Source organism: Schistocerca gregaria, chromosome 10, assembly GCF_023897955.1.
Source record: "Schistocerca gregaria isolate iqSchGreg1 chromosome 10, iqSchGreg1.2, whole genome shotgun sequence".
Lineage (NCBI taxonomy): Eukaryota > Metazoa > Arthropoda > Insecta > Orthoptera > Acrididae > Schistocerca > Schistocerca gregaria.
The window spans coordinates 140,597,230-140,624,861 of NC_064929.1; the positions used below are offsets into that span (position 1 = coordinate 140,597,230).

The following is a 27,632-nucleotide window of genomic DNA, read 5'->3' on the forward strand; positions in this document are numbered from 1 at the left end:
TAGGACATGTTCTGAGGCATCAAGGGATCACATATTTAGCATTGGAGGGCAGCGTGGAGAGTAAAAATCGTAGAGGGAGACCAAGAGATGAATACACTAATTAGATTCAGAAGGATGTAGGCTGCAGTAGGTGCTGGGAGATGAAGAAGCTTGCACAGGATAGAGAAGCATGGAGAGCTGCATCAAACCAGTCTCAGGACTGAAGACCACAACAACAACAACAGTAATAATAATGACAAGCGCGAATGTGGCCTCGCCACCGTCTCCGCTACGAAGCGGAGAAGAAAGACGTTCGAGGTCAGAAATCGTTCGCTTAACCCAGTAGCGACCGCCGCAGACGGAATTCCGCGGGCTGTGCGGCGCGCGTCTGCCTGCCAAGTGGGCAACCCGCCGAGCGCCGCCAGCACCGGGCTAGCGGTCGCCGGCGCGTGCTGGGGCTCTTCTGTGGCGTAGCGGTGCCGTGCCAGCCGGAGCCCCCCCACCCCGCGGTCCGTCGGCAACCACCGGCGTCTGCGAGGCTCGCTCTCTCCGCGCTACTCAGTCTCGAGGGAACAAGTGCGCCGGACACCACCACCTGTCCTCCGAGGGGACACACACCGCCGCTCCGACGCCGACTCGCGCCCGCACCGAGGAACAGCAAAAGTGGTGACCGGGATCGTATTTTTTTTTCCGGGATTTTTTTTTTTTTAATTTTCGCACAGCGGCACGTTCGAGTTTTCGGTAGCGTCTGTCCCTCCGGGGTCGGGTCAGTGCATGTAGAGGACTCGCAGCAGCGAAGAGACCCCGCGACGCCATACGGGGAGTCGACGACGGCGACGACGATGCTGCAGCTGCGGCTGCTGCTGCTCGCCCTGCTAGCAGTCGACCGAGGACGCTGCTCAGGTGCGTGGCCGAAACGTCGCGACGCCTCTTCGACACTACCACAATACTGTTTTACCCTGTCTCCTACTGATATTCAGAATGTTGTTCTTTTGTATACTTTTGTCCTCTCTAAAGAGAGTCCTCTACGTAGCCGATGTCTGTAACGAGTGCTACCGCCGTTGCAAAGGCTCGCGTTATTCGTCCACGAGACTCAGAGGGCCATAGACACGGGTTCCCAGGTAGATGCCGTGTCTCTCGACTTCCGCAAGGCGTTCGATACAGTTCCCCACGGTCGTTTAATGAACAAAGTAACAGCATATGGACTATCAGACTAATAGTGTGATTGGATTGACAGTTCCTAGATAACAGAACGCAGCATGTCATTCTCAATGGAGAGAAGTCTTCCGAAGTACGAGTGATTTCAGGTGTGCCGCAGGGGAGTGTCGTAGGACCGTTGCTATTCACAATATATGCAGGGTCTTACAAAAAGGTACGGCCAAACTTTCAGGAAACATTCCTCACACACAAATAAAGAAAAGATGTTATGTGGACATGTGTCCGAAAACGCTTAATTTCCATGTTAGAGCTCATTTTACTTTCGTCACCTACGCTCAATAGAGCACGTTATAGTAATTTCATACTGGATACTCTACCTGTGCTGCTAGAACATGTGCGTTTACAAGTACGACACTTGTGGTTCATGCACGATGGAGCTCCTGCACATTTCAGTCGAAGTGTTCGTACGCTCCACAACAACAGATTCGGTGACCGATGGATTGGTAGAGGTGGACCAATTCCATGGCCTCCACGCTCTCCTGACCTCAACCCTCTTGAATTTCATTTATGGGGGCATTTGAAAGCTCTTGTCTATGCAACCCCGGTACCAAATGTAGAGACTCTGCGTGCTCGTATTGTGGACGGCTGTGATACAATACGCCATTCTCCAGGGCTGCATTACTGCATCAGGGATTCCATGCGACGGAGGGTGGATGCATGTATCCTCGCTAACGGAGGAAATTTTGAACATTTCCTGTAATAAAGTGTTTGAAGTCACGCTGGTATGTTCTGTTGCTGTGTGTTTCCATTCCATGATTTGAAGAGAAGTATTAAAATGAGCTTTAACATGGAAAGTAAGCGTTTCCAGACACATGTCCACATAACATATTTTCTTTCTTTGTGTGTGAGGAATGTTCCCTGAAAGTTTGGCCGTTCCTTTTTGTAACACCCTGTATAAATGACCTTGTTGATAACATCGGAAGTTCACTGAGGCTTTTTGCGGTTGATGCTGTGGTATATCGAGAGGGTGTAACAATGGAAAATTGTACTGAAATGCAGGAGGATCTGCAGCGAATTGACGCACGGTGCAGGGAATGGCAATCGAATCTCAATGTAGACAAGTGTAACGTGCTGCGAATACACAGAAAGAAAGATCCCTTATCATTTAGCTAAAATATAGGTCAGCAACTGGAAGCAGTTCATTCCGTAAATTATCTGGGAGTACACATTAGGAGTGATTTAAAATGGAATTATCATATAAAGCAGATGCCAGACTGAGATTCATTGGAAGAATCCTAAGGAAATGCAATCCGAAAACAAAAGAAGTAGGTTACAGTACGCTTGTTCGCCCACTGTTTGAATACTGCTCGACAGTGTGGGACCCGTACCAGGTAGGGTTGATAGAAGAGATAGAGAACGGAGAGCAGCGCGCTTCGTTACAGGATCATTTAGTAATCGTGAAAGCGTTACGGAGGTGATAGATAAACTCCAGTGGAAGACTCTGCAAGAGAGACGCTCAGTAGGTCGGTATGGGCTTTTGTTAAAGTTTCGAGATCATACCTTCACCGAGGAGTCAAGCAGTATATGGCTCCCTCCTACGTATAACTCGCGAAGAGACCATGAGGATAAAATCAGAGAGATTAAAGCCCACACAGAGGTATACCGACAATCCTTTCCACGAACAATACGAGACTGGAATAGATGGGAGAACCGATAGAGGTACTCAAGATACCCTCCGCCACACACCGTCAGGTGGTTTGCGGAGTATGGATGTACATGTAGATGTATGTGTAGGAAGAAGTCCTGATATGAGAGCATTTCCACTATTGGCCAACTTCGGCTGTGAATCCATTGCCAAAAGGTTGTTTTTGTGCACGAGGACGATCACCACGCTTATGACAGCCGTATATGCTGGTCGTTGGATAACTTGGTGAACACGTCAACCCACGTCACAGTGGCATTACAGCAAAATTGCCAAAAGCGGAAAATAAACAGCAATTACGAAAGATGACGGGATTATTAAAATTACCAAATATGCAGCAACGAGTCGCAAAATCGTGTTTTATTTATTCACTTTTGCAAATCGATTTCAACTGATTAACAGCCATCATCGGTGCTTTCAACCAATATGTGCCCTGTGTAGTAGTACTGTCATAAGCAGAGGTCAAGCATAGAGTTATGTTTGACCTCTGCTTAAGACAGTATTACTACTCAGAGCAAATATTGGTTAAAAGCACCGATGATGGCTGTTAATCAGTTGAAATCGATTTGCAAAGGTGAATAAATAAAACATGATTTTACGTGTGGTTGCTCCATATTTGGTAATTTTATGGCTGACGGTCACTGCACGACTTGGGAACCACATGGAGCCCACCATTCATGACGGGACTATTGTCATTTCAGAAACTTTGTGCGTCTATGGTACTGCCTGAAGGAAAGTAATTGAAAGAATCGGGATTGGATTTCGAAAACATGACGTACTGTGAATGAATGCTTCACGAAGCTCCTGCTACCTCAGATTTGTCAGTCTTGAGGTTTCGACGCCTTCTTTCGTCGTCAGCGGTAGGAGATATTTCAGTAGGCATTTAGATACATTAGTTGGCCAGAATTATGCTATGAGGATGTCACGAAGTCACGCTACCCCCATATGCTACCAAAGATTATGTCGATGGCTGTGACTGAAGAACAGTTGTAGCGAAAGTCGTTCTGACACCTCTGGCAGTGGAATACATCTCCCGGTACTGACGTTGTTAAGATTTTAGGCTAGACAACTTTCAGAGATTGTAGTATGGATCAAAATAGGAAAAAATATGTAGTAATCACGGACTATATAAAATGGTATTTTATGAGCTTCATCTTCGCTACTGTGAAACATTTCTTCTACTCAACAAGTGCCCATAGCACTTAAGATATCCATTTTAGAGCCTAAGTTTACAGATGTTTTCTTTTCTTGGTCCATACTACCTGATCCTAAAATATTGAAACTCTTGTTCATGATCCGTGAAAGTCTGTAACATCATCATGGGATCGCTATATACAGAGTGTCTCTCGTAAGAGTATCAGGCGTGTTTTCTCTGGTATTTCAGCAGATATTTGCAGTTTCGTTTCTGCAAGATGTAGCCGAAACAAATCCTCCTCAAAAAGTCTTTGACACGACGCCCAGCATCGGGTAGTTTCCCTTTACAAAAGATTTTTAAATCGGAATTCATGCTTTAGAGCACTCCCAGATTAGAGCGTTATTGGTTTTATCAATATGTATTAACGGGAACAGTAGAACATGAATAATTATCAGTACTCTAGCAGTGGCTGAGCAGCGCTTCTGCAAGGTTTTAGGAGTCAGCAGTATTTGTTTGGGCTCACTCCAGCTACATGTTGCAAAAGCGAAATTGCAAATATCTGCTGTAACACCACAGAAAACGTGCTTGATGGCTCTTTGGAGGGATATCTGTGTATAATACATATGTGGTACATTCACTTTATACGCCGTTATGGGCATGAAAGGGCGATAAAGAAGGGTGCTATGTCTTATTTTCTCCTCAAATTAGGCCTTGGTCACTCACTTTAAAAGTAAGCTTGTTGATGCGTAGAAATTAGATGTGTCCTTTTACAGCTGACAGACAGGCTTATTTTTAAAGGGAGCGAAGATGGACAAATTTAAGGTGAAATCAAGTCATGGCAGCCTTCTTTCACAGATAACGAGATGTGGACTAGACCTTCCACATATGCTCTGTTGTAGACGGCACAATCGGCAGGCTCGAATTTATTGGTAGCGTACTGGAAACGGCAGCTAGTCTACAAAAAGAGATTTCTTGCAAACGTTTGTACGGCCAAATCTTAAATATTGCTAAAGTGTGTTGGTGCCATACCGAGTCGGACGAACCCGAGACCTGGAGTGAATACAATGGGGCGACAATGATCGCAAGCTCATTTGACTGAAGTGCTGAAAAATTGTTGCTGACAAGTATTCTAAGAAAAACTCAGTAAGTCTCGCGATAAGCATTTGACAAGGTATTCCACTGCAGGTACGAGCATAAGGAATAAGTTCCCAGGTATGTAGGTGGGTCGAATACTCCTTAAGTAACAGAACCCAGTATATTATTCTCGACGGCGAGAGTTTGTCAGAGACAAGGGCTTCGTCAGGAGCGCCCCAGGGAAGCGTGACAGGACCACTCTTACTTTCTCTCTCTCTCTCTCTCTCTCTCTCTCTCTCTCTCTCTCTCTATATATATATATATATATATATATATATATATATATATATATATATCGTTTAAATATTTGGGCGTAACGTCGCAAAGCGATGTGAAGTGGAACGAGTATCTGCCGATTGTGGCAGGAAAGGTAACGTTAGTGCAATCTGTTCTTTTGTACAGCTAGAGAGTGTATGGGATCCGGTTGGATTGAAGGAGTATATCGACACGTTTCAAAGGCGGATTACAAGACGTGCTACCAGTAGGTTGGAACAACAAGCAGATATTACGGAGATGCTTTGGGAACTCGAATGGGAATCCTTGGAGGGAAGCCGACGTTATTTTCGAAGAATAATATTGAGAAAATTTAGAGAACAGGCATTTGAAGCTGAATGCAGAACGATACCATGACGGCCAACATATATTTCGCGTTAAGAACCACGAGGATAAGATACGAGAAACTAGGGCTCATACAGAGGCGTATAGACAATCGTTTTGCACTCGCTCTATCTGAGAGTGGAGCAGAACAGGAAACGACAAATAGTGGCACACAGTTCCCTCCGCCACGCACCATACGGTGACTTGCGGAGTGTGTATGTAGATTTATGTGTAGAAACCTTCTTAAAAAAACTTTAAAAATAGTGTATCAGCCGAGAAACTGCGAATGTCCTTCAGCAAACTACGTGTCCACCCCGTAGACGGTGGGGATGAAATTAGAAAACAGTTCGCACAGAGAAGCACAGAAAGTCATCCTTTCGCAGTGCTTAGTGAAGTACAGAGGAGATGATTTTTTGTTAGGTGGTGTACGATGATGAATAAAATTTATCGTGTCCGGTTGTTCTAGTTCTAACAGATGCCCTAGTCTTTATATTACCTGTCACAGATACCAGTATTCAGGTCAATCCCTGTGTCCCTCTTTGGTACCGGTTCTTTGATCACAAACTATGAACCGAGTAATTTAGTACAGTTCTGACATTGTGTGTCGGTGCAAAACGTTGCCTGCTAACCGGGTGTCGAAGCTTCTGGTCTACGTGTGCTAGCGATGATGTTTTATCTTCGGTTAATACAGTGGTTCCTTTTAGCTTAGGCTCCCTTCTAGGAATTTTGTTGGTAGCCTATCTGTCCTTTTAGTGGTGTGGAGTGCGTAGTAAGGAAAGCTGTACTTTCACTTCTGCGCCATATTCGAGAACTTGAATTCTACTTGAGATGGGTACAAACATCCGCAAGTTTTCCCGTATAGGGGAGAGACTTTTTTCGTTCCCACTTCCAGTGATAACAGAATCATCATCATCATCATCATCATCACATCTTCGTCATTCAGCGATCAAGCGTGCGAAGTCTCGCTTCGGCATTGGTCTTGTGTGACATTCATTGCCGTCTGCCGCTGCCATGATGTGGCTATCTTAAGTTACGGGTTCCTACGCGGATTTAAATACACAAACAACACGCATGGACAGCATGGTTCATCTACGAATACAACAAAGTTTACATAAGGATCGTCCGATTTATCACTTTTAGGTGTACCTCACCAGTATAGCTGAGTTACCCACCGCTCTCGAAACTCGTAGTAAATCTGATTGAATTTTTTCATTTTGAGGAGGAGCGACCTGTATTACTTGCTCAAAATATTCAAAAGCCAAGATCGTGTAAATATTTCTTTATTAAAAAGAATCTGCTTCGACAGACTTTGCTGTCATCTTCAGGTCTTAAAACCTTTTTCCTATGAAACGCGTTCATTTTAAGTTGTACCTCACGCCAGGTTGTACGCAGATAAAAAACAGCATATTTTAAAAGGCTCGTCATAAATAAAATATTTAAAGAAATAAGCAGCGTGTGCAAATGACATAACAAGAAATTTTTGAAGACCTGAAGATGACAGTAAAGTCTGTCGAGACAGTTTGTTTTTAAATAGAGAAATATTTATACGATCTTGACTTTTGAATCTTTTTAGCAAGTAATACAGGTCGCTCCTCCTATCTTCTCAAAATGAGAAAATTCAATCATATATATCATAGATGATTGTTACGTGACAAAAATAGTACAATAGCACGTCTGTTTACATAAGCTGGACATAAACTTAACATCGAAAATTCACCTTAAACGGCGTATAGGCGTTTTCACAAGTGGACTCTGTTATTACTATGTGTATGTTTATCCAAAATCGTGTCTGAACTCACATTCGGCGTCATCTCCTACGCTGTGATAAGTTTAACGAGCTCGAAAGTCCACGCGAATAAAAGATAGTTACATAAACGGGGTGACTAGTTTGTATAAATATGAGCAAAGTTATGTACAGGTTTCAAATGAAGCAGGTGACTGATTGAGTCAGTCGAAAGTAATTGTCGACTGGACTGGGTCGGAATGGCATGCGGAAGAATTGCAGAAGTACTGAAAAATCCCTAGGAAGCATTCCAAACTGGCTGATGTCAACGCCTTAAGCAAGGAACTGCCTATCGGTCATAACTCTGTAGAAAGGAAACAGAAGTGTGTGTGTCCAGTCCCGGATAAAATCATAAGAAGTGTTTCTTATTAATATCTAATTAATTATCAAACTCTTTAATAGAGTGGTTATTCCGAGCAGTATAATCATTACGGAATAGGTAAATAACAGGTTCTGACTGTCAGTGAACGCTGCACACTCGATGGACCAGCTACGTAATGGCTTTGCGCCGTTTCTTCTTTGACACTAGCGTAGCTCTCGCATTAGCTCTGCCCTGTACTTTTTAGATTCTTTGGGTTCGTTTCGACGCTATCGTTCCTCTCCCTTGCGTTTCCTATAATGCCGAGCATATTGCACCTCATGTGAGACGACATATTTCATTACGTTGTAATTTTCAGGTTTATACCGATTTTCAGTTATATTCTTACGAATATTTTTTTTTTGTTTCACTTTGCGTAGGTTCAATCACTGTTCATGCAGTGTTAGTCTCGTCGTTCTCAGCAATCTAAATATGACGGTATTTTGCCGTACAAGAACGAACGAACGAACGAATAGACGAGCGAACGAACGAACAGACGTTTTCACACCAATATCGATGCACTTTACGTCCTTACAGAAGGGCAATCCGTTTAATGTATTGCATCAGACTTGTTCATAGCGCCGTTGTCTTGTTCGTGTCAAAACATTCGTGAAGGTATTAAAACCGTGTGTAAAATGTGCAAGAACTACCTCGTCACAGCTGTTAGTAACCGATGTGCGTTAGCGTGCCTTCTCCGAAGGATTATAATCCAAGAACAACTTTCTCCGCAAGTAGTCAGCCTTCGGGAAAATGTCAAAACGTTAGATTTGCCAGTGGAGCTGTTTCTAACTTCTATTATTATTTTTATTGAGACAAGGTAGGAATATGTCTCGCGGCTTCTCGTAAAAATAACTTAATCTTCAAACATCGCCATGACATCCTCCCTGATAAGAACAACGCTACGACTTCTGCATATGCCGTCTTGCAGACAAGTAATTTCATAGAGTAAAATACTAGTGCTGCACTTCGATTATTTCTCAACAACAATCACTTGCAACGTTCTATTTCAACAATGAATATATACATCTCTTGATTATTTTCAGCCTTAATGGCTATGTTTGTGAACCGTGACTTTATTTCAAGTTTCTGCTACCAGTCACTTTTTATTTTGTGCTTAATCTAACATAATGAAACGCGTTTCGAACATGTTCTGTTCATCTTCAGGCGTTTATACACACATACATACATACATACATAGAGAAATGTTACTTAAAAATAAACATAAAAGTAAACAGTCTTAAAGTAGATTAATCTAGTGTTCTAAATTAATCTAGTTTAAGACTTTATTTTTAAGTAACATTTCTCTATGTATGTATAAACACCTGAAGATCAACAGAACATGTTCGAAACGAGTTGCATTATGTTAGATTAAGCATAAAATAAAAAGTGACTGGTAGCAGAAACTTGAAATAAATAAATACATCTCTTGATGTAGCCGCTGCACAGATGTTCGTCATTTTTGAGTAAGATTTGAAAAGCATGCCCACTTTGTTAAATTTAGAATGTTGGTGCTCAGCTGCTTTTTATGATGGCTTTGTTGTCTTCTCCTCCGGTGTATGCTGGTCTCGTGTTCTTCCTGTATGAATAAATCTGTAACTTTTCAGGGTTGTTTCGTTTGTTGAGCCACTTCACTTACGAAGTAACAATAGCTTCTTCCTTTGTGTTTCTGCGTTTTAGGACTTCCAGACCACTGGTTTACACATAATACACAACTACCACATTAACATATTCATCCGCTCAACTGAGCTTCTGAGCTACAAAATTTTAACTGTTCGTTATGTCTTCACAGAAACATGTTTGTCCATTTTAGCTCGCTTCGAAAGACTCCTTTCTCTAGCTACTATTCCCAACAAATGACAAGGATAAACAATTACATATACACTCAAAGGTTCTAATTGATTAAATTAATTTGCTATATTAAGTAGCGCGTAGACTTAGGCACCGATGACCTCAGTAGTTTGCTTCCATAAGACCTTACCACGAATTTCAAATTTTGTGACAAGACAGCATTTAAATTGACCGATAAATATACTTTAGATAAGCTTAGAAAAATGTGATGGAAATAATATTTACGTAGTTTCGCGTAAGATAACCTCCAAATTATCCTAATCACATAAAATATGAGTAGCGATGCATAACATATGACATTTTCTTAGAAATGTATCATATCAGGCTATTGTGTTACAAATGAAGCTATCGGTTCCCCTCGGTATCGGAGAGTACATAATGTGTATTAGGCTTGAATACAAGCGCTGGACGCACAGTGAGCTGACATCAGTGCCACGATGACAATGTCAATCAGCGCAACTTTCTTCCCAGACGAAACATCACGGAATATTAGCGTATGAGACGATTGTGCGTTCTATTTCATCCATATGATGCTTTATCCAGGTATTCTTAAAATCTCATTCGTCTATTCGTAGGAATAATCTGTCAGTTGATATTCAAGCTTCTGGAATATTATCAGAAACCAGGAAATCCATAAAAAATTAGAATGTAATTGCTTAGATGACATAGAAGCACTCCGTCGTCAGGGCACAAGTGGCTCATCGCGACCATCCGACCGCCGTGTCATCCTCAGCTGAAGATGCGGATAGGAGGGGCGTGTGGTCAGCACACCGCTCTCCCGGTCGTTGTGATGGTTTTTCTGTGACCGGAGCCGCTACTATTCGGTCGAGTAGCTCCTCAATTGGCATCACGAGGCTGAGTGCACCCCGAAAAATGGTAGCAGTACATGGCGGCCCGGATGGTCACCCATCCAAGTGCCGGCCACGCCCGACAGCGCTTAATTTCGGTGATAAAAAAAAATGGTTCAAGTGGCTCTGAGCATTATGGGACTTGACTTCTGTGGTCATCAGTCCCCTAGAACTTAGAACTACTTAAACCTAATTAACCTAAGGACATCACACACATCCATGCCCGAGGCAGGATTTGAACCTGCGACCGTAGTGGTCTCATGGTTCCAGAATGCAGCGCCTAGAACCGCTCGGCCACTCCGGCCGGCATTCGGTGACCTGACAGGAACCGGTGTATTCGCTGAGGCAAGGCCGTTGCCCAAATGACATAGAACTACGCGTTATTTTTATTTTGCCGTAGACTCAGAAATTGTACGTTACTTTCGCAAAAATTTTGAGCAGATATTGAAAAATCGATGAGTTTTACGTATGCAGAAATAACCAGGAAGTTTCTTTTGAGTCAGACTTGTATGTCGATTAGGTGCAGCACGTTCCCGCACGTAGGCGTCCACAGAAATTTTTCCAAGTGGGGGGCTCGCCGGTCATTGGCAGCCGACGTATTCCAGTCGATATATCCATATTTTCAACAAGCAGTCTAGCTGTGAGTTTAGTTAGACATCTCTTTTAAAAACAAAACGAATGTGTGTGAAATCTTATGGGACTTAACTGCTGAGGTCAGCAGTTCCTAAGCTTACACACTACTTAACCTAAATTATCCTAAGGACCAAAGCACGCGTCCGCCGGGACCAGCAGCACAGTCCATGACTGCAGCGTCTGAGACCGCTCGGATAATCCCGCGTGGCTCTCTTTTAAACTTGTAGACTTTTCCTGCAAAATAGTTCTTCGCTTTTTTGGTCGCCCTTTCACTCTCTAAACTGTCCTGTGTCATCATTTTGAAACAAAAGTCTTGTGTCACGATACTAATTTGGAAAAGAAACTGAAAATGATGAAGACGTGACAGGTGATGACGATGGAGAAGCGTACTTCTTCGGTAAGAAGAGAAAGATATTTTCGATGGAGAAAACAGAAGCCGCTAACTGAGTTAAGAACAAGGCAACTGGTTCCCGGGTTCGATTCCCGGCGGGGCCAGGGATTTTCTCTGCCTCGTGATGACTGGGTGTTGTGTGATGTCCTTAGGTTAGTTAGGTTTAAGTAGTTCTACGTTCTTCGGGACTGATGACCATAGATGTTACGTCCCATAGTGCTCAGAGCCACTTGAACCATTTGAACAAGGGAACTCAACGTTGCCTTCCAGCTGCCCGGACTGCGACAGATTCCGAAAAGTCTCGGAGAAAATTTGCTGTTTTGGAGATATGAGCCTCAATATAGAAACGATGTTTTGAAAAAGGAAAAACATCTGTCTTTTGTTGTACTTGTTTGAAACGGGAAACAGGATATCCTTGTCAACAGTGTGGTGTTCTGATTTCTACAGAGAATTATGGGAGGATTTGCGTGAAATGCATGCAGGCTGAAAGCAATTACAATTTGATTCATAGCCTCAGGAGAATACATAAGGTAATTACTTTCTTCTTTCTTCTTTATTTTTTAAAAAATTTGGCAATATCTCTCACTTGATAGAATTATGGGGTGGAACAGTCGCTCCTAATATGAAACGATAAGTAGTTTATTTATGACACCGTTGAATTTCCACAACAACTTCATACGCAGTGGCTTTCAACAATCCTCCTTTATGCATCACATGCAGTTTATCTAACTTTTTGTCGATGAATATCTGTTCGACGTTCTTTTAATCTCTCAAAAAATGGGAGCAATAAAATACTGTACAACTCAGTGTTGACTTGTTAACTGACACCGTACCGGAAATCATATGTGACGGGTAGAAAAATTTAAGTTTATTGGTGGCTGTCGTCTGTTGTTACTACTATTACTGTCCGAGTATGGTTACTGTTATTGTAGTAAAAAAGTAGATCCGGATAAGCGAGATTCCTCAGGTGATCTCTGTTTTGGAGGAAATGTCGAGGGAAAGGCGTGATAAGAAACGTGAAGCTGCACGTCTTGTGTGACTGTATGCATGTGACTTTCTCTCCCAGCGTGAGTGTACACGAGTGAATCATTTGCGTCCACCTGCAATTGGAGAAAACGCACGGTCGGTAGGTTTTCATGACCGTCCGTAACGATGTTGTAAAGGCGTGAAGTGCGCCTTTCTTTCCTGGTACAGAGACAGTAGGATCTGCGATAGCTTCCGATGTGCCTTGCGCGGTCACTTGTAGGCTGCAGCTCTGACTAAAACTCACCTATTGGGTAATTTTACCTGACAAGGAAAAATCATCTCATTTTCTGGCAGATTTCGATGTTATCTTTTGCCCAATGGCAATTATTTAAAAAAAAATAGTTTTTAATTTCCAATAAGTATGTTTTTATATGTGTCGTATTATCATTATTTTTCAGAATTAGATGGAAAATAAAATTTCACTATAAATTACATATTTATAGACATCACACATCTCACTTATTTCCAAAACTGAAAAAGAAAGACGCTTTTACTTTCAACCTATTGAATCTGAGCAATTAAAAAACAAATATATTAGCAGCCATACAGTGTTGCGAGTTTTTCAAAAGTGCTTCTGGACTTCTATGTACAGACAACTTGTTGTTCAACGTTGTTACCAAAAATCTAAAAAATGAATGGAATTCGAAAAATACCGTGTCACTCATACTTCCGTACCGAAATCCGAGCACGGGGCTGATATACCGAGCAGTTTGGTAAAAGACCAACAGCTGCCAACCTGGGTGTAATATATAAGATTACAGTTTTTGCGCGAGCGTAAACATGTCTCTTTGTTAGATGGTTCAAATGGCTCTGAGCACTATGCGACTTAACTTCTGAGATCATCAGTGACCTAGAACTTAGAAATAATTAAACCTAACTAACCTAACGACATCACACGCATCCATGCCCGAGGCAGGATTCGAAACTGCGACGGCAGCGGTCGCTCGGTTCCCCACCGTAGCGCCTAGAACCTCACGGCCACACCGGCCGGCGTTACTGGATGCTGATATAGAAGGGTATACGGTCAGCACACTGCCGTTGTCGGTTTTCGTTACCTGGAGCCGCTACTTCTCAGCCAAATAGCTCCTCAGTTTGCCTTACAAGGGCTGAGTGTATCCTGCTTGCCAACAGCGCTCGGCAGACCTTTGCGGTCACCTATCCAAGTGCTAGCCAAGCCCTACAGCGCTTAACTTGGATATTCTGACGGAAACCGGTGTTACCACTGCGGAAAGGCCGCTGGCTTACCATACTCTATAACCTCAATTATTCGTTTTACGTATTATGGTCTGTGTGATCCAACAAAAATTCCCCTACCGGTTTACCCCCTGTAGACCTTAGTTATTACTGTCTTGGTTCTTCGAAGTGAGTGTTAATGTGCAAGATTAGGAAAAAATCAGGGTATGGACCCCTTGTCAGTGCTAGGATTGTTGTCCACCATGTTAGGCTTCTTTGCTCCTCTGACAATGTTTCTTAATGCAAAAGACTTCGTGTTAGACAGCAGTTCGGAGTCCACATTAAACTGCAGGCCCCTGCATAATTAGCTGGGTACGTCGATTCGAAGGTCGTACGAAGGCCATGGATTAATATCATCAGTAGGATCATGCATGCTAAATCACTGTGGTGCTCAAAGCAGCCTTCACGTTAATGACAGATTTACTTTGTTTCCGCAACAGACATGCTTTCAACCCTGGTCGTATTTCGTTATATCATAGAAATATCTCGTCACCTACAAGGGAGCGATCAAAAAATTTCCGTTTGTTGCGTTGTTGCAACGTAGCGCGACTCAGATGCAGGTGTATAAGTACCGATATCTATTCAAGGGACTAGTATGGCATTCGTCTCTTTTCGATGTACGTGTGGCAAGTGCGGAAACGTAATCTATGGCGACGTTATTATCAGATGCATCCAAACAGGACTAGCATGATGTAACTCTTTCCTTGGCTGCCGAAGGACAAAGACCACTGCTTGAATACTGGTCACCGGTGTGGGATCCGTACCAGATAGGGTTGATAGAATAGAGAAGATCCAACGGAGATCAGCGCGCTTCGTTACAGGATCATTTAGTAATCGCGAAAGCGTTATGGAGATGATAGATAAACTCCAGTGGAAGACTCTACAAGAGGGACGCTCAGTAGCTCGGTACGGGCTGTTGTTGAAGTTCCGAGAACATACCTTCACCGAAGAGTCAAGCAGTATATTTCTCCCTCCTACGTGTACCTCGCGAGAGACCATGAGGATAAAATCAGAGAGATTAGAGCCCACACAGAGGCAAACGGACAATCTTTCTTTCCACAAACATTACGAGACGGGAATAGAAGGGAGAACCAATAGAGGTACTTAATGTACCCTCCGCCACACACCGTCAGGTGGCTTGCGTGTTATGGACGTAGATGTAGATGTAGTAGACATTCATCGGAGAATGAAGGGCCGGCCGGGTTGGCCGAGCGGTTCTAGGCCCTACAGTGTGGAACCGCGCGACCGCTACGGTCGCAGGCTCGAATCCTGCCACGGACGTGGATGTGTGTGATGTTCTTAGGTTAGTTAGGTTTATGTAGTTCTACGTTCTAGGGGACTGATGACGTCAGAAGTTGAGTCGCATGGTGCTCAGAGCCATTTGAACCATTTGAGAAAGAAGGCGTCCGAGATAACTGCGACAAGGGGTGCTGTCGCTGTATGATAACACACGTCCCCATATCCCAAACTTCGTAACGTAGACCGAGGGAGGTGGCGCAGTGGTTAGCACACTGGACTCAAATTCGAGAGGACGACAGTTCAAACCCGCGTCCGGCCATCCTGATTTAAGTTTCCCGTGATTTCCTTATATCGCTTCAGGCAATTGCCGGGTTGTTTGCTTTAAACAGCACGGCCGACTTCCATCCCCATCCTTCCCTAAACCGATGGGACCGGTGACCTCGCTGCTTTTTCCCCTCCCCCAAACCAGCGCCGACCGCTATGGCCGAGCGGTTCTAGGCGCTTCAAACCGGGAACGCGCGCCTGCTACGGTCGCAGGTTCGAATCCTGCCTCAGGCATGGATGTGTGTGATGTCCTTAGGTTACTTAAGTTTAAGTAGTTCTAAGTTCTAGCCGACTGAAGACCTCAGATGTTAAGTCCCATAGCGCTCAGAGCCATTTGAACCATTTTTGAACCCAAATCAGCCAACCAACCATCGTAACGCAGAAGCTACGCCATCTCAGGCGAGAGACATTCGACTACATGCCCTATAGTCCTGATCTCTCCCCATGCTATTATCGCGCTTTCGGCCCCTACGAAAAAGCTTTGAAGGGTAGACGATTTCTGTCGGACGAGGATGTACAGCAGACGCTTACGGTCATCTTCGCGCAACACGACACGGTGTTTCAACAAACGGGTCCCTTCAACCTGGTACGTCCGTGAGATGATTGCCTCAATGCTCACAGTGGTTTTGCCTTATTGCCGTACCGATTCTGGACTGTACGGCCCCCGAAAGGCCTTTTTTCCACGTCCGTTGTGATCTGATAAAAACTGCCGGGCTAGTGGTTTTTCAGCCAGTAACGGACAACTACGTCTTAAGTACGATCCACAAGTTCGCGAACGCAGGCCTGCAGTAGGGGCTCCTGTGCGTGGTCCGCGACTCGCCGCGCTGTCCCAAATACGGGCGCGGCTTGGCAGCGGCTCCAAGGTCGCCCTGCGCTCCTGGCGGCACACCTCTGGGACCTCTCAGCTGGCTGGCCCTGCCTGTCGCCTTCCCTTCCTAGTACGTCTCTTCTTTGTACAGAAGGCTGCAGTAGGAGGAATTTCAAATAGCGGCAGTAACAGCACTAATGGTCCCAGGCAGTGGGCCCTAAATTCAGTAGCAAATACAAATTTCACTTTTCGTGTGACGTACATTTCCACGTTGCTGAATCTTCATTTTATGCAATAGGAAGACATACGTTTTCTCTGCTGTGAGCTAGTAGTGGGCTCAAAGAGATACAATGAAGGCTTTCATGACGGTATGGCCAGCCAGAGTGGCCGTGCGGTTCTAGCCGCTACAGTCTGGAGCGACCGCTACCGTCGCAAGTTCGAGTCCTGCCTCGGGCATGGATGTGTGTGATGTCCTTAGGTGAGTTAGGTTTAATTGGTTCTAAGTTCTAGGCGACTGATGACCTCAGAAGTTAAGTGGCATAGTGCTCAGAGCCATTTGAACCATGACGGGATGTTGTAGCTGCTGACAATTTTTCCGGGTTGTATGACCGTGGTCCATGGAACTATTCACTCCCTGACGTTTCGTCCAAGGCTGCGTTGGACATCTTCGGAGATAGAATGAGATTTTCACCCTGCAGCGGAGTGTGCGCTGTTATGAAACTTCCTAGCGGACTAAAACTGTGTGCCCGACCGAGACTCGAACCCGGGACCTTTGCTTTTCGCGGGCAAGTGCTCTACCATCTGAGCTACCCAAGCACGACTCCCGCCCGGCCCTGACAGCTTTACTCCAGCCAGTGTCTCGTCTCCTACCTTCCAAACTTTACAGAAGCTCTCCTTCGAACCTGTCTCCGCAGTATCCTTTCTTTCAGGAGTGCTAGTTCTGCAAGGTTCGCAGGAGAGCTTGTGTTAAGTTTGGAAGGTAGGAGACGAGATACTGCCAGAAGTAAATCTGTGAGGACCGGGCGTGAGTCGTGCTTCGGTAGCTCAGCTGGTGGAGCACTTGCCCGCGAAAGGCCCCCGAGTTCGAGTCCCGGTCGGGCACACAGTTTTAATCTGCTAGGAAGTGTCATATCAGCGCACACTCCGCTGCAGAGTGAAAATCTGATTCTACCTCCAAAGATGTCCAACGCAGCCTTGGACGAAACGTCAGGGATTGTAGAGTTCCATGGACCACGGCCATACAACCCAGAAAAGTTGTCAGCAGCCCAAAGAGAGCCCAGCATCAACCCCTTGCGTGCCGTTAAAACCGTAACTATCGCTGGCAACGATCCCTAAATATGTCCTACATCGCTCTTTAAGTATGCTCGTTGCTGAGCCCTAAGGATGCGCGACATTGAGTCCTATGTATGGCAACATTGATATCCTTGTGTGCCTAGCATTGAGCTCTAGCTCTGCGTAGCACTGACTGTGCTGGACGTTGAACCACAAACATGCGGGACATTGAGACTTCAGTGTGGTCAGTGCTGAGCCCTTAGTTTGTCCGGCATTGAGCTGTCGATCTGTGCCGGGCATTGACCATATTGTGTGGACAGGACTGATCACGAGCTGTACATGTATGTCGAACATTGACCATAATATGTGCACACCACTGATTACTACATGTGCACAGCGTTGTGACTTAACTGCGCTCAGCAGTGACCACCAAGGCGTTTAGCATTGAGCAAAAGTGCGCTCGGCACTGATCAACACGTATGCCCTGAGTGGAGCCACATGTGTGCGCAACCTTGAGCATTATGTGTGACCAGAACTGAGTACTGTATGTGCCCTGCATTGAGCATTACATGCATCTGGTATTGTGTCCAAAGTGTAAGAAGCGTTGAGCTCGAAGTGTGTCCAGCATTGAGCCCTACGCGTGAATTTATCTCTGTGTGTGCACACAATTGAACACTATCTATGCCATGAATTGAGAACTACACTCCTGGAAATGGAAAAAAGAACACATTGACACCGGTGTGTCAGACCCACCATACTTGCTCCGGACACTGCGAGAGGGCTGTACAAGCAATGATCACACGCACGGCACAGCGGACACGCCAGGAACCGCGGTGTTGGCCGTCGAATGGCGCTAGCTGCGCAGCATTTGTGCACCGCCGCCGTCAGTGTCAGCCAGTTTGCCGTGGCATACGGAGCTCCATCGCAGTCTTTAACACTGGTAGCATGCCGCGACAGTGTGGACGTGAACCGTATGTGCAGTTGACGGACTTTGAGCGAGGGCGTATAGTGGGCATGCGGGAGGCCGGGTGGACGTCCCGCTGAATTGCTCAACACGTGGGGCGTGAGGTCTCCACGGTACATCGATGTTGTCGCCAATGGTCGGCGGAAGGTGCACGTGCCCGTCGACCTGGGACCGGACCGCAGCGACGCACGGATGCACGCCAAGACCGTAGGATCCTACGCAGTGCCGTAGGGGACCGCACCGCCACTTCCCAGCAAATTAGGGACACTGTTGCTCCTGGGGTATCGGAGAGGACCATTCGCAACCGTCTCCATGAAGCTGGGCTACGGTCCCGCACACCGTTTGGCCGTCTTCCGCTCACGCCCCAACATCGTGCAGCCCGCCTCCAGTGGTGTCGCGACAGGCGTGAATGGAGGGACGAATGGATACGTGTCGTCTTCAGCGATGAGAGTCGCTTCTGCCTTGGTGCCAATGATGGTCGTATGCGTGTTTGGCGCCGTACAGGTGAGCGCCACAATCAGGACTGCATACGACCGAGGCACACAGGGCCAACACCCGGCATCATGGTGTGGGGAGCGATCTCCTACACTGGCCGTACACCTCTGGTGATCGTCGAGGGGACACTTAATAGTTCACGGTACATCCAAACCGTCATCGAACCCATCGTTCTACCATTCCTAGACCGGCAAGGGAACTTGCTGTTCCAACAGGACAATGCACGTCCGCATGTATCCCGTGCCACCCAACGTGCTCTAGAAGGTGTAAGTCAACTACCCTGGCCAGCAAGATCTCCGGATCTGTCCCCCATTGAGCATGTTTGGGACTGGATGAAGCGTCGTCTCACGCGGTCTGCACGTCCAGCACGAACGCTGGTCCAACTGAGGCGCCAGGTGGAAATGGCATGGCAAGCCGTTCCACAGGACTACATCCAGCATCTCTACGATCGTCTCCATGGGAGAATAGCAGCCTGAATTGCTGCGAAAGGTGGATATACACTGTACTAGTGCCGACATTGTGCATGCTCTGTTGCCTGTGTCTATGTGCCTGTGGTTCTGTCAGTGTGATCATGTGATGTATCTGACCCCAGTAATGTGTCAATAAAGTTTCCCCTTCCTGGGACAATGAATTCACGGCGTTCTTATTTCAATTTCCAGGAGTGTAGTTATGCCCGGCATTAAGCACTATTTATGCCCGGCTTTGAGCACCAGTTATGCCTAGCACTGAGTCCTAATTTACATTGAACCCTGTGCTAAGTACTGATATCTAAATGTGCTCTTTACGTAGGCCCACATATGACTTCGACTGAGCGCTAAGTCTGCGCTGCAGTGAGCTCCATCTGTGCTCTACATTGAGCTGTAGATGTACCCGACATTGACCTATAATTAAAAAAATGGTTCAAATGGGCCCTAAGCGCTATGCGACTTAACATCTTAGGTCATCAGTCGCCTAGAACGTAGAACTACTTAAACCTAACTAACCTAAGGACATCACACACACCGATGCGCAAGTCAGGATTCGAACCTGCGACCGCAGCAGCAGCGCGGTTCCGGACTGAAGCGCCTAGAACCGCTCGGTCACAGCGACCGGCCCAATAATCACAGTCAATTAAATTCTTCTGGGCTGTTGACCGCATTCTCAGTATATAGAATTGTCCGACGTTTCGGGTACTATCATAAGCAGCTTTCTCAGGACTTTGAGCTAAGCTTGCGTTGAGCCATGAGTCTTCCCGACATTGAGCTCTAAAGAGTGTCCAGCATTCGAGTCCTAACAGTGTTCCACGTTGCGCCCTAACAGTCCCTGGGATTGAAAACAACTAGCTAAATGTACAAGGGGCGTTCAATAATTAGCGCAAAACATTTTTTTCTCAGCCAATTTCTGTCGAAAAGATGCGGAATTTGTTGTGGGGCATCACGGAATATTACCGCTTCAGCTCCCATAGTTTCATGAAGTTGTAGTAGTTGGCGGCGCTATACTTAGACTTGAAAGTTGACGCCTGTAACGGAAGTGCATTCGAAGCAGAGAGCTGTGATTGAGTTTCTTTTGGCGGAAAAACAGAGCATCACAGGCAGTCGTAGGCGCTTCCACAATGTCTATGTAGAGGTGGTAGTGAACAAAAGCACGATGAGTAGTAGTGCGAGGCGTCTTCCATAATCGCAAGGTCGCGCAAACCTGTCGGCCTGCCGGATACAACTGCGACTACTACAACTTTGGAACGTGCCGACACTCTCATTTAAGGTGATCGACAGATCAGAACCTCGCTGCTCAACTGGACGTCTCTGTTGGTAGAGCTGACACACTCGCCCACCCGTTAAGGTACTATATACTTACTCGTTAGCAGTGAAAGTATTAATATAATTCTGATTTCGAGTTAGGGTACTGTTCTTCCTCATCCACCCTACGATGGCTCTGAGCGCTATGGGACTGAGGTCATCAGTCCCCTAGAACTTAGAACTACTTAAACCTAACTAACCTAAGGACATCACACACATCCATGCCCGAGGCAGGATTCGAACCTGCGACCGTAGCGGTCGCGTGGTTCCAGACTGTAGCGCCTAGAACCGCTCGGCCACCCCGGCCGGCTCATGCACCTTACGGCCCGACTTCCATCTCTTTGGTCCAATTAAGGATGCACTCCGTGGGAACAGTACATAAATAATGGGAGGTTATTAATGCCGCAAGCCGTTGGCTCTGATGTCGACCACTAAGGTAGCCAGAAGAATGGGGGATAATATGGTGTACTGTCTTCAGGCGTCAAGTGGCTCATCGCGACCATCCGACCGCCGTGTCATCCTCAGCTGAAGATGCGGATAGGAGGGGCGTGTGGTCAGCACACCGCTCTCCCGGTCGTTATGATGGTTTTCTTTGACCGGAGCCGCTACTATTCGGTCGAGTAGCTGCTCAATTGGCATCAAGGGGGTGAGTGCATCCCGAAAAGTGGCAACAGCGCATGACGGCCCGGATGGTCACCCATCCAAGTGCCAGCCACGCCCGACAGCGCTTAACTTCGGTGATCTGACGGGAACCGGTGTATTCACTGCGGCAAGGCCGTTACTTAATATGTTGTCTTAGAATCATGAATAAAATCGACGTGCTTTTAGGAAAAAGTGTACTGCATAACTTATTGAACACCCCTTGTAATAATCTAATGAAAAGCCTGCAGTGTCTGGTCACCTGACTAAATGAGATTATACTCGTAAATCATTTGATACAATTGAAAGTAGGGAGTCGTTAGAATTTATAGCCAAACCGGCCGCTGTTATCCGGCAATGACAGTGTTAATAGACAGGAAGGGATGAGAGAAGTTCGCTCGGCCCCTGAAGAGCGCGCAACCCCCCGGCTTTGCTGGCCCGCCCCCCACCGCGACCTTCTGGTTCCCGGCCGCTGTCGGAAGCGCAGCAGGGGCGATTTCGCACGCTGCAGCCGGCGCTGGTGGAGAGAGAGAGCGAGTCCGCCTCGCCTCGCCTTGCCTCCCGGCCGGCCGGCCACTAAATGTCACGCCACGCCGTACTCACTGCAGACCTCCCCCGCGGCGCCGTAACGCCTTGCACAACGCAGCTGCAGCCGACAGCTTTCTTTACGCGGGCCGCTTCTGTGCGGACTCACCCACTTTGTGGTCGCAAGCCCGAGCCACGTACACAACCGAAAGAAATTAATGAATAGGCCGATGAGTACGAAATCTGATATGACCAGACAACACTCCAATCGTCCGGTCTTTGATTGCTCTCGGAGATCTGAAGTACAACATATGAAACATTAGTTCACTTTACGGCGTGAATAATAAAAATATTTATTTATTTGATACAATCTTTGCCGGCCTGTTTGGCCGAGCGGCTCTAGACGCTTCAGTCTGGAAACGCGCGACCGCTACGGTCGCAGGTTCGAATCCTGCCTCGGGCATGGATGTGTGTGATGTCCTTAGGTCAGTTAGGCTTACGTAGTTCTAAGTCTAGGGGACTGATGACTTCAGATGTTAAGTCCCATAGTGCTCAGAGCCATTTGAAGCATACAGTCTTTCGCCACAGAAGTGCTTGATAATTTACGAACGTCATTGACTGTTATAGAATATAATTACAGCCTCTCTCTTAAAGTACAGTGTTCGACATTTACAAAAGTACATTTCCACCTAAGACATGAATAACTGGTTGTTCCTACTGGATGAAGTGCAGTGCTTTAGCTCTCGTCACAAATTGGACGCAGCTGTGCCCACCTCGAGTCTGTATTGACCTCCGTGCAAGGGCGCTGCAGAGCTGAGGGTCTGGGTGCGTCTTCTGCAGCATTTCCGATTCGTCGTTGCAGATTGCAACGAGACATCACTAGCGTCTGTGGTATCGGTGTGTGTGGTCGACTTTGGCGTATTGCTGCGATCTGTGAACAATGGAAATGGGAATGAGCGTTTGGCATCATTGGCCGGGAGGTCCCTTACGGGGCAAAAAAAGTGCCTCTGAGCACTATGGGACTTAAGAGCTGAGTTCATCAGTCCCGTAGAACTTAGAACTACTTAAACCTAGCTAACCTAAGGACATCACACATATCCATGTCCGAGGCAGGATTCGAACCTGCGACCGTAGCGGTCGTGCGGATCCAGACTGAAGTGCCTAGGACCGCTCGGCCATCCTGGCCGGCTTACGGGGCAGGTCCGGCCGCCTTGGTGCAGGTCTTATTACATTCGACGCCACATTGAGCGACCTGCGCGCAGGATGGGGATGAAATGATGACGAAGACAGCACAACACCCAGTCCCTGAGAAGGGAAAATCCCCGACCCAGCCGGGGATCGAACCCAGGCCCCTTAGAACGGCAGTCCGTCATGCTGATCAATTAGCTATCGGGCCGGACGCTGTGGTCAATATCACAGATATGCACGCATCCAGGCCTGACTGCCCAGGCCTTCACTGCCACTGATGTCCTCACCAATAATGTCAGCACAGCACTAGAAGAGGTTCTAACACAGGGTTTGTCAGAACAGCATATAAAGTGTCTATCATAATTAATAGCAAAAAATGAGAGATGCTGAAAGAAACAAAAACTTTCCGGCAAAACACGGGCCCGCAAACGAGATGACTGCGAATTTGTGGTCACGAACTGTCACTGAAGTCAGTATCATTATATTCTAACCCAAAAAAGAGACAAAAAAGCCGACGCACTAGAAAGGAATTATCTGAATGGGACGGAAATTGGTAGATGTGATGCACATGTATCGACAAAGAGACGATCACAATTTTCAAGAGCCGGCCGGTGTGGCCGAGCGCTTCTAGGAGCTTCAGTCTGGAACCGCGCGACCGCTACGGTCGCAGGTTCGAATCCTGCCTCGGGCATGGATGTGTACGATGTTCTTAGCTTAATTAGATTTAAGTAGTTCTAAGTTCTAGGGGACTGATGACCTCAGCTGTTAAGTCCCATAGTGCTCAGAGCCATTTGAATTATTTTTGAACAATTTCAAAAAATAATTGCATGATTTATTCAATAGAAACAGCATCACCATTTGACCAAGCTAAAAAAACGTGGGTCCACCTTTGGCCATTATGCAAGCACTTACTGAGCTTAGCATTGACTGGTAGAGTTGTTGGATATCCTCTGAGAGATATCGTGCCAAATTGGCGCTTTAGATCGTCAAAATCCCAATCTGGTTGGAGAGCCCTAGTAGTGCTGTTCCAAACTTTCTCCATTGGGGAGAGATCCGGCGGTCTTGCTGGCCGAGGTGCGGTTTGGCAAGCATGGAGGGAAACAGTAGAAACTATCGTTGTATGCAGGCGGGCATTGTCTTGTTCAAAGGTAAGCCCAGAATGGGTTGACATGAAGGAAAACAAAACGGGACGTAGAATATCGTCGGCGTACCGCGCCGTACAGTAGCGGCGCTGCGGTCCTGATACGAATAGACCGTCATTCCTGACTGTTGGCCATATGGCGGCCGACAGTCTGTTTGGTACCCCACCGCTGTCTGGGCCGCCTCCACACACATCTTCACTTGTCATCGGGGCTCAGTTCGAAACGCCGGCTCCCACAATTCCAGCTGTCGCACACCGCATATGCGCTTCACTTTATTAATTCAACATTCTAAAAATGAGTGAAACATAGACTAATATTTTTGTCTTGAAATTATATATATTCAATATTAGCCTCCTTCAAGCGCATAGCGGTAAAATGTTGACTGCGTCCACTAGAGTCTTTTTAACTTATCTTGGCGCCAGAAGGTCTTAGATACTGTTGTTTAAATTCGTGAAAAAAGTCAGCTCTTTCTTTAAAATATTGTGAAAAACATGCCCAACAAAAGTGCAAGTTTTTCGAAGTAATTTTTTTGATCCTTACAGTTAAATAAATAAATGTCGTGTGACTAGGGCTTCCCGTTGGTTAGACCGTTCGACGGGTGCAAGTCTTTCGATTTGACGCTTCTTCGGCGACTTGCGCGTCGATGGGGATGAAATGATGATGATTAGGACTGCACAGCACCCAGTCCCTGAGCGGAGAAAATCCCCGACCCCGCCGGAAATCGAACCCTGGCCCTTAGGATTGACATTCTGTCGCGCTGACCACTCAGCTACTGGGGGTGGACATCCTTACACTTAATAAAATCGTAAAAATTGTGTAACAGCATGGCAGTACATCTCTTTGCTAAAAAAACATAAACTGAAAACCGTTACTGTAGGGTCATCCGCTGAGGAGATCTCGCAAATTATCGAGGAATGCTTTTTTTCAAAAAGGAGATGTATCTCGAATAGTAATGAGTTTTATTAATTTTTTGAACTAGGGCTATTTTGGCTTACTCCGGGCTACACTTTCGGGTATTAGCAAGTGTGGGAAGGTGTACGTTAACGAGTTATAAAGAACCGGACTTTTTTACGTTTTTGGATGTATTTAGAAACGTAGAAAGCAATCGGCCGGCCGTTGTGGCCGAGCGGTTCTAGGCGCTTAAGTCCGGAACCACGCGGCTGTTACGGTCGCAGGTTCGTATCCTGCCTCGGGCATGGATGTGTGTGATGTCCTTAGGTCATTTAGGTTTAAGTAGTTCTGAGTCTAGGGGACTGCTGACGTCAGTTGTTAAGAGCCATAGTGCTTAGAGCCATTTGAACCATTTTTTGGCCGAAAGAACAGATATCATCTTCATAACGGCTCACCGGCCATTTGACCATCTTCTTCTGTGCGGATGCGCAAACAGTGCAATGAGCCGCGAGTAATGAGTATATTGGGCAGGGCACTATGAATGTAGTGCGGGACAATAAGTTTTGAATGTGGGTCTCACCAGAGGCGTTCCAGAGATAAGTCCCTGCAGTCGCACGGTTCTCTGTGACCTCGGTGGCTCAGATGGATAGAGCGTCTGCCATGAAAGCAGGAGATCTGGTGTTCGAGTCTCGGTCGGGGCACAGATTTTCCACTGTCCCCGTTGATCGTTATATCAACGCCTGTATGCAGCTAGGGTGTTCATTTCATTGTAGTTTTGTTGGAAGTCGCTAAATGCACTCGCTGTCAAATACTGGATGAATAAAGTCCGAGTATTTCCGCACCCGTAATTACGCTTCCACAAGACAGGCACAGTTTCTAACCGTAACACTTGTCTATTACATTAAACTTTTACCATAAGGTTATACCTCTTAAAATGAGTACATTATGACAGCATTAAAATTTTTGAGCTCCGTCAGCGATTACGCGAAATGTTGAAAATCAGTTTGCATTTTGCCCCCGTAAACAGTTAGATAGCAACCAGCAACAGGATCGGGTTCCGGAAGAGTTGCTTAGTAATATACTCGTAGACACCTTGCGAGCCTGCCGCTATGGCCGAGCGGTTCTAGGCGCTTCAGTCTGGAACCGCGCAGCTGCTACGGTCGCAGGTTCGAATCCTGCCTCGGGCATGGATGTGTGTAGTGTCCTTACATGCCGCGCGGGATTAGCTGTGTGGTGTAGGGCGCTGCAGTCATGGACTGTGCGGCTGGTCCCGGCGGAGGTTCGAGTCCTCCCTCGGGCATGGATGTGTGTGTTTGTCCTTAGGACAATTTAGGTTCAAAAACGGTTCAAATGGGTCTGAGCAGTATGCGACTTAACTTCTGAGGTCATCAGTCTCCTAGAACGTAGAACTAATTAAAACTAACTAACCTAAGTACATCACACACATCCATGCCAGAGGTAGAATTCGAACCTGCGGTCCCAGGCTGTAGCGCCTAGAACCGGACGGCCTCTCCGGCCAGCGATAATTTAGGTTAAGTAGTGAGTAAGCTTACGAGCTGATGACCTTAGCAGTTAAGTCCCATAAGATTTCACACACATTTGAACATTTGTCCTTAGGTTAGTTGCATTCGGGAGGACGACGGTTCAATCCCGCGTCCGGCCATCCTGATTTAGGTTTTCCATGATTTCCCTAAATTGCTCCAGGCAAATGCCGGGATGGTTCCCTTCAAAGGGCACGGCCGACTTCCCTCTCTGTCTTCCTTAATTCGATGCGGCCGATAGCCTCGCTGTCTGGTCTCCTTCCCCAAACAACCCAACCCTTAGGTTAGTTAGATTGAAGTAGTTCTAAGTTCTAGGGGACTGATGACCCCAGCTGTGCCGTAGTGCTCAGAGCCAATTGAACACCTTGCGTGGCGGAGACTGATTTTCGGCTGTCGAGCGGGGTCCGTGACACTTGGAGGCACGGGAATTTCCGGCTCTACTGGGTACTACATGCGCAACGCGTGCAGATCGCACGTTCGGTTCGGTGCTGGCCTTGCAGCTGTCACCACGCAGATCCGAAGTGACGGCTGGACGCAGGGAAAGTGTCAGCAGATCACGGAGCTGACCGGCGGGCCGTATGACGAATGCACCGCCCGGCGCGCTGCGACAGCCGTCTCGGAAGTGGCTCCGTGTCTGCTCGGGGTTACGTAAACGGCCGCTTCTCGCACAGCGCCGAGTAGAAAGCTGGTCCGCCCTGCCGGTGTTTTCTGGCCCTCACCCGAGCGCCCCGTCGCCTGCCGACAGCTTTCTCTCAAATTTCTGTCCCCGCCGGACTTCGATGGCGCACCCCTTTCCTTTGCCGGCCAGGCACCTTTGTAGTTTCACGCGCAGCACGTATCCGTAATTGTGGGTAAAATTCGAAGCGAAGTTTTCAGCCTGCGGCGGAGTGTGAACTGTTTACAGCTTCCTGCCAGCCAGACCCTCTACTGGGACTCGAACCCAAAACTTTTGCGTTTCGCGGCTAATGCTCTTAGCCGCTGAGCTATCAAGGCACGACTGACGA

General features: G+C 46.6%; 1 protein-coding gene and 1 pseudogene across 4 annotated transcripts in view; one reads left to right on the forward strand and one right to left on the reverse strand.

Annotated features, from left to right (window-relative positions):
• The first annotated feature begins 545 nt into the window (after positions 1–545).
• The window catches only part of LOC126293200 (uncharacterized), a 638,519-nt gene continuing 611,432 nt past the window's right edge, over positions 546–27,632 (forward strand). For 3 of the 4 annotated variants that reach the window (XM_049986325.1, XM_049986326.1, XM_049986327.1), the window contains exon 1: positions 596–882. In XM_049986325.1, coding sequence (XP_049842282.1) covers positions 822–882 — 61 coding nt within the window. In that variant the 5' untranslated portion in view covers positions 596–821. Of the gene's footprint in view, positions 883–27,632 lie in introns of all 4 variants that reach the window. The other variant, XM_049986324.1, reaches the window with a different exon arrangement.
• LOC126293850 (5S ribosomal RNA) lies at positions 21,368–21,485 on the reverse strand (annotated as a pseudogene).